General features: G+C 37.8%; 1 protein-coding gene across 11 annotated transcripts in view; it reads right to left on the reverse strand.

Moving 5' to 3' along the window:
* Positions 1 to 2,454: 2,454 nt before the first annotated feature.
* Nfe2l2 (NFE2 like bZIP transcription factor 2) overlaps positions 2,455 to 7,026 on the reverse strand; it is a 27,591-nt gene continuing 23,019 nt past the window's right edge. For 10 of the 11 annotated variants that reach the window (XM_015479353.2, XM_048812536.1, XM_048812540.1 and 7 more), the window contains exons 2-5: positions 5,783 to 6,049; positions 5,049 to 5,138; positions 4,645 to 4,833; positions 2,455 to 4,161 (exon numbers count right to left, since the gene is read on the reverse strand). In XM_015479353.2, the coding sequence (XP_015334839.1) occupies positions 2,938 to 4,161; positions 4,645 to 4,833; positions 5,049 to 5,138; positions 5,783 to 6,046 (1,767 nt within the window). In that variant the 5' untranslated portion in view covers positions 6,047 to 6,049 and the 3' untranslated portion in view covers positions 2,455 to 2,937. The remainder of the gene's footprint in view (positions 4,162 to 4,644; positions 4,834 to 5,048; positions 5,139 to 5,782; positions 6,050 to 7,026) is intronic. The other variant, XM_048812544.1, reaches the window with a different exon arrangement.

The raw sequence follows: 7,026 nt of genomic DNA on the forward strand, positions 1-7,026 counted from the left end.
TTTTTTTTTTTTTTTTTTTTTTTTAATTTGGTAATTTCAATCTTCAATGCATTGCATTGCTCTTTTCTGTCAACAAATGTGTAACCTTATATCCTTCAAATGTAAATATTTGATGGGCTGCGTATTTGAAGTTAATCTGTCATTTAGTAGGTGTTGAAAGTTGGTTTTTGGTCTTGTTTTTTACATAAAGTTTTGCTTATCAGATTTTTAATAGTATCATGAGCTTAGAGAAGTTATTCGGGTGTTCATATACTGCTGCGCTTTTTTTTTTAATGTAAAAGGAATATAACACCCATCCTGAAATATGACATGAAAATGATCTTAAAGAGCTTAACCTATTGTCTATCTTTTGGTTTGTAAGAATGTTGTGGTTTTGTCAATTCTAAGTGTTTTCTGTCCAGGTGTGGTATTGTACACTTGGAGTCTCAGCAACGGAGGCTGAGGCAGGAGCATTTAAGTTCAAAGCCAGTCTTGGCCACTTGGCTTGACCCTGCCTTAATATGTATCTATACTGAGCATGCCTGAAATTTTCATGGGTGACTAGGTATGCCAGTGTCTTAGACATTTTTTTTCATCTGAGATTGAAAAAAAATCTTTTTTCCTCCTCAGTTCTTCAGTAGTACTAACTCATATCAACAAACTGATCTGACAGTATCTTCAAATAGCAAAATAGGGGCATAGGAGATAAATTCGAACACACTCCCACCTAGCACATAAGTGAAACAGGCTTCAGAAAACTCAGAATGAAAAGGGCATTTACATGAAGTTAAGCAACTAGTATGTCTAGAACAATGATTGGCATTAATGCCTCAAAAGGTATACATTCTTAAACTACAGAATGGAACTTAGGAATAGTTCAAGTAAGTTTTAGGATTTGTTCTACTAGAAATTTTAAATAAGTTGCAATTGAATTAGTACTTAAATAATTTTGGTACTATGATTATATTGTATGAGCTGGGAAAGTATTTTGGAACTCAGCGGATGCAGCTAAGTGGAAGAAGACAGTTATTACTAAGTACCAACCAACTACAGGCACTCCAAATGGGTCTGCTGCTAACATTCTTGCCATGAACCCCCACTTAATTTTGTGTAAGAATGAATGCTTCACTGTTCTGAGGTTGGAAAAGTCTCCTAGGCGTCCATCAGTTACCACTGCTACCACCACCAGAGGAAATTATTTGACAGCACAATATTCAGGACACAGTATTTGAATCCCAGATCTATTGTTCCTTAAGTCATCCAAATCAGAAAAGTATTCAAAACACCAGCTATAATGTGCTTAATGTGAGCTAAAACTGAAATTTACAGATAAAACAAGCCTGAGTGCTGAAGAAAGTTGGCTGGAGGTCATTATAGGAACTAACTTGGATTATCTGGTTCCAGAGGTGGTGGAACACTAGCTTGCTCCTGGTGGATTAATAGAACTCATTCATTTTGGTACTGGGGATTCAACACGGGCACCCAACCCCAGCCCTATTTTATATTTGATTTAGAGAGAGGATCTCACCTGAGTTGCTTAATGCCTCTGGCTGACTTTGAACTTGCAATCACAGGTGTGCACCACCACATGTGAACTTTTAAATGAGTAATTGATATTTAATGCTTGCTTTGAGTCTCCTGAGTCAAAAATACTTAACATCACGTACAGTTGCTTAGATGAACTGAATGGAAGCCAGGAATGGTTTGAAAATGCATTTTTAAAAGGACTTGGTAAGGCCTCCATGTCTAATATTCAAAGGTGTCCAAATGGGAGCCAGTTCCCATTTACCTGTGTTCTAGTTTACTCCATTCCTGGGCAATACCATTTATAATAAAAAAAAAAAAGTCCTTTCCTCTCTAGTTTTTTTGAGATGCAGAATCTAGTACTTAGTTGCTCTTAGAGGATGTTAGCACAATCAGTGCTTGAATATATTCCTGCTTACTGTAGCCAATAAGCTCTTAGGCTGAAGTGAGGGCTTACAAGGCTTGTGTTCCATCCCTCATCCTCTCAGGCCACAATGGGTTCTCTCCCAACTTCTTGACCTTTAGACTCACTCCATGTGTTCAATCTTTTATCAAAAATCTTGCTTTTCCACACCTTCAAATGTTGCAACCTCAAGGTAGTTTTGTGTCCTACCCTGTTTTAGGTTGCAACACAAATGCTGACATTCCCAAGGTTTTTTCCCAGGTTGGTCTTGAATTTGTGATCCTCCTGTCTCAGGCTATCACTGGACAGCAGGACCTTTATTTTCTAACATAATAAATTATGTTTGCTATCCTTCCTTTACTAGAATGCAAATTCTAGGAGAACAGGAATTTTGACTTTAACGTTTCCCTTGTTTGAGATGCAGCTGCTGTTGAACTGCCGCTGTCTTGATAAACCCTAGTACCACATTTTTAAAAAAATCATAACAAGGTCATCCAAGTGTATCAGATGATTGACTTATGGAAAATGTTGTGAATAAACTGAAATTATTTAACAGTCGTAATATTCCTTTATTAGTATCAGCTCTTAAAAGTTGCTTTTTGCCAGAGCTAAACAATTGAATATAAAAAAATGTATTTTTTTTTGTTCATACAGTATTTGTAAAAAAAAAAAAAAAAGTACATAGTGGTTAGTTTTGCAACGATTTACTTTTATCCAGATGTCATATCATATAAATCTATGAATGTAACAAATGAGATAAGAACAGTATAAATAAGTTTTGTAGTATTTACACTTATGCAGAATCTAGCCCAAATGGTGTCCTAAGAAATTATAGTTAAAAGTGAAATCACTGATTCAATGTACTGATATTTTAATGCTTTTAAATTTCATATTATCTTCTATACTAGCTTTGGCTATAATTTTGCATAGAATTATAAAGTATATTTCTGCATTTCACATCACAGTAGGAGCTTTCAGTATTACAAAAAAAAAAAAAAAACTAGCTCAGAAAATGTCAGATTCTCCCAAACCTAGTTTTTCTTAACATCTGGCTTCTTACTTTTTGGAACAAGGAATACATTGCCATCTCTTGTTTGTTGCAGAGAGTACTCACTAGGAGAATAAGGTTTCCCATCTTCATCCCGTAACATGCTAAAGACTTCAAGATACAAAGTGCTGAGTTGTTTTTTCAGTAGATGGAGGCTTTTGTCATTTTCTCCTTTTTCTTTAAGTAATTTTTCTTTTTCATCTTTTAAATGACCTAAATCCTGCTCCAGTTCTACTATATTTTCCAGTTTTCTTTTTCTGCAATTTTGAGCAGCCACTTTATTTTTACCCCTCCTACGTATATCTCGAATTAATGCAAGTTGGGCTTCATTGAATTGTTCTTTGGACATCATTTCATTGAAGTCATCAACAGGAAGATTAATGATTTTTTCCACAGGGAATGGGATATGGAGAGCTTTTGCCCTAAGCTCATCTCTGGTGAGATGAGCCTCCAAGCGACTTGAATGTTTGTCTTTTGTGAATGGGGTTTTTCTATGACCAGGACTTAAAGGCATTTCTTTCTTTGGTGTGTTTTCACTGTAGGCATCATGCACGGGTGCACTGTGCACTTGAGATGGTGACAGAGGTTGCACTGTATCCCCAGAATGTATTGGCTGTGTTTTGGGAGCATTCTGTTTAACACTTCCAGGGGCACTATCTAACTCCTCCATTTCAGAATCACTGAAGCCAGGTGGTGGGTCTCCATAGATGGAAGACTCCACTGAATGTTCTGGTGATGCCATGCTAGGACTTGTGTTCAGTGAAATGCCAGAGTCAGAATCATTGAATTCTGCTGTGCTTTCAGGATGATTTTGGTTGAAAGCTTTACAGAGTGATAGGTCAGAACCATCAATGGGTCCATACAGAAGTTCAGAGAGTGACTGACTCACAGTAGCAGAGGAGGGCATGCTATTGCTGGTACTAGGTTCTGCTATGAAAGCAGAATAAAATTCATCACCAAAATCTGTGTTTAATGTGGCATCTGAATTTAATGAATTCACTGTCAACTGATTGGGATCTTCTGTGGAGAGGATGCTGCTGAAGGAATCCTCAAAAGCATTCAGAAAATGTGGACTGCAGTTCCCTACTTCTTTCTCCAGTGAGGGGATGGATGGGTAGAAATAATTGTTGTCGATTTCTGTCAGCTTGGCTTCTGGGCTTGGAACGGTGGTAGTCTCAACCAGCTTATCATTTTCAATATTAAGACACTGCATGGAAAAGAAGTTTACACTATATGAACCAGTATTAAGTTTTTTTCCAGTTTGACCCCAGGGCCTTGCACATGCTGTGTAAGCATGCTACCACTGAGCTACATTCTAGCCCCTTTTAAAATCTGTTTTGAGACTGGATCTCACCAAGTTGACCAAGCTGGCCTCAAACTTGTGATCCTCCAGACTCAGCTTCCTGAAATCACTGGAATTAAAGGCTTGCGCCACCATGCCCAGATTACCTCAACTTCCGTTCTATAATCCAGAGATTAATGTCCATTTTCAATAGATGTATTATTTTCAAGAGTTATAAATCTGATCTATAACAGCCCATTAACAAAGTGCATGTTAAGTGAACCTGGGAAGTTCTTATGACCAACTGAAAAGCATTTTCAAATCCTTCCTATGAATAGACGGCATATAAATAATAATCAGAATGACTAATTTAATGGTATCTTCATTACTGCATTGTATCTTAGTTACCTGTAATTCTGGAATGGAAAATAGCTCCTGCCAAACTTGCTCAATATCCTGCTGCATGTTGTTTAAATCAGCCATGGCTCCATCAAGAGAAGTTTCAGGTGACTGGGCCTGAGGAGGAGCATTGAAGACTGGGCTCTCGATGTGGCTGGGAATATCAGGAACAAGTGACTGAAATGTAGCTGAAGAAACCTAAAATTGACAAAGCATTTATTTATCTACATGAGTATGTCACCAACAGTGGATAAGCAGTCTCCAAGGCACTATCATACAAATAGAATGAGCTGAGCTGCAGTTCTGTACTTCTATTTACCAACTTCTGACCCCAATTTTATTATTTCTTTTAAATGAATACACATTGAAAGGACTTATTTATAGAGTTTTGCTGTTAACCAAACGTTTTATACCTCATTGTCATCTACAAATGGGAATGTCTCTGCCAAAAGCTGCATACAGTCATCGAAGTACAGAGCATCTGGTTTGGGAATGTGGGCAACCTGGATTAAAAAGGGAAAGGCATAAAGGAAGAAAAAAATTGTTAAATGTTTCATTGTCAAGCTAAATATTCATGATTAATGTTCATAAAATGTTTACAGTCTAGTTAATTGCTTAGTTCAGAAATCAGTTTGATACACAGACTCAAACCAGACTACCTGGATTCAAATCTTACTCCCTCATTTTTGTTTCATTTTTGGTAGTGGTGATAGGGATTGAACCCAGGGCCTCCCAAATGCTAGACAGGCACCCTACCACTGATTACACCCTTAGCCTTCCCCTAATTTTTTAAGTGATCTAGGCAAATTTTAACCTTTTTTGAGCTTCAGATAAAAATGTGAATATTCTTCACTTATATAGAACATTGTTTGCCCTAATACCGTAAGCAATGACTATGGCTAGTTTTAGTACTGCCAGTACTTCCAATGTACAAAGTTCTTTCATGTGATTTATGTCCTACTAATCTTACAACAGGTTAAGTATTGAATTTATCAGAAGGCTGTGATTTGGAAGTTAATATGACATGGTCACAAAAACATAGTTAAAGGCAGAGCTGGAACTCAAATCCAAATATTTTCATTCCTCGGTCAGTGTTTCTTCCCTTAAACCCTGCCATATACTTTCCCCCAAACTGAGTACTCTGTACCTGGGAGTAGTTTGCAGATCCACTGGTTTCTGACTGGGTGTGCTGGGCTGGCTGAATTGGGAGAAATTCACCTGTCTCTTCATCTAGTTGTAACTGAGCAAAAAAGGCCTTCTCTTGCTCCTTTTGGAGTTGTTCTTGTCTTTCCTTTTCAAGTTTTTTCTGTTTTTCCAGCTCATACTCCTTCTGTCGCTGACTGAAGTCAAATACTTCTCGACTTACCCCAAGATCTATATCTTGCCTCCAAAGGATGTCAATCAAATCCATGTCCTATGTTTAAAGCAGAAAAGGAGAGATCATGGTTAAGATGGTCCACATAGGTTAATTCACAGTATGCCATGGTTGATGGTGGGGGAGATTACAAAACTCAAGTGAGAACACAAGATCCAGTGTTCTAGGAAAGCAGTTACTTTTGACTCAATGAACCTATTCACTAAAACAACCAACCTATGTCGTCTAATGTTTGAATCACTGGTAAGGTGTAGAGAGGACTAAAGGGGGAAGGGTTACCTTTTGCCTACAGAAAAGTTGGGAAAGCGGTATTGACTGCCTACTAGCCTCCTTCCTGAGAAATTCTAAATACTGTGTGTGGTGGGGGTGGTGGCTAGAGAGTGAACCCTGGATCTTGTACATACTAATAAGCATATGTTCTACCACTCAGCCCCTAATTAACTTTTTAAGAAACAAAGCAAAAAAAATATTGCTCTACAAGAAAGATTGATGGTACCTTTTTTCTCCCACATTTTTGTTATTGGTATATTATAGTTGTACACACTAGTGGGTTTTGTTGTTACAATGAATAAGTTTTAAGATTGGGAACAATCTTACAAACAGGGGATGGTTATTTTGAATTAGTAACACTTTTTCCTAATGAGAAATGTATCAAAAGCAGTTTTTCTGATTTGTAACTTTAGTTTGGGGAAAATGTCTAAACAGAAAATTTATAGCAGTTTCATTTAATGAATTACCTATATCAAAGTGAAATTGAGAATGGAAAAGTGAAGCCCTGAGCAATAGGAACTGGGGCCCTAAAGGCCTCAGTTCTGCTTAGGGCTGGCTGTGTCAGCGTGCCTGCCCAGTAGAGGTCTAGAGCTCTACTCTACTTGAAAGGACAAAAATATAACATGGCTGCTTCCTCAGTGAACACTTGAGACTATTTTTACCCCACACAGCAGGATCAGGTCACCTGACCTGGAGACAGCACAGTGGCGATCACACCAAGAATTGATTTACCCCCCCCCCCCCCA

Source organism: Marmota marmota, unplaced genomic scaffold (assembly GCF_001458135.2).
Source record: "Marmota marmota marmota unplaced genomic scaffold, marMar, whole genome shotgun sequence".
In the NCBI taxonomy this organism is placed as follows: domain Eukaryota; kingdom Metazoa; phylum Chordata; class Mammalia; order Rodentia; family Sciuridae; genus Marmota; species Marmota marmota.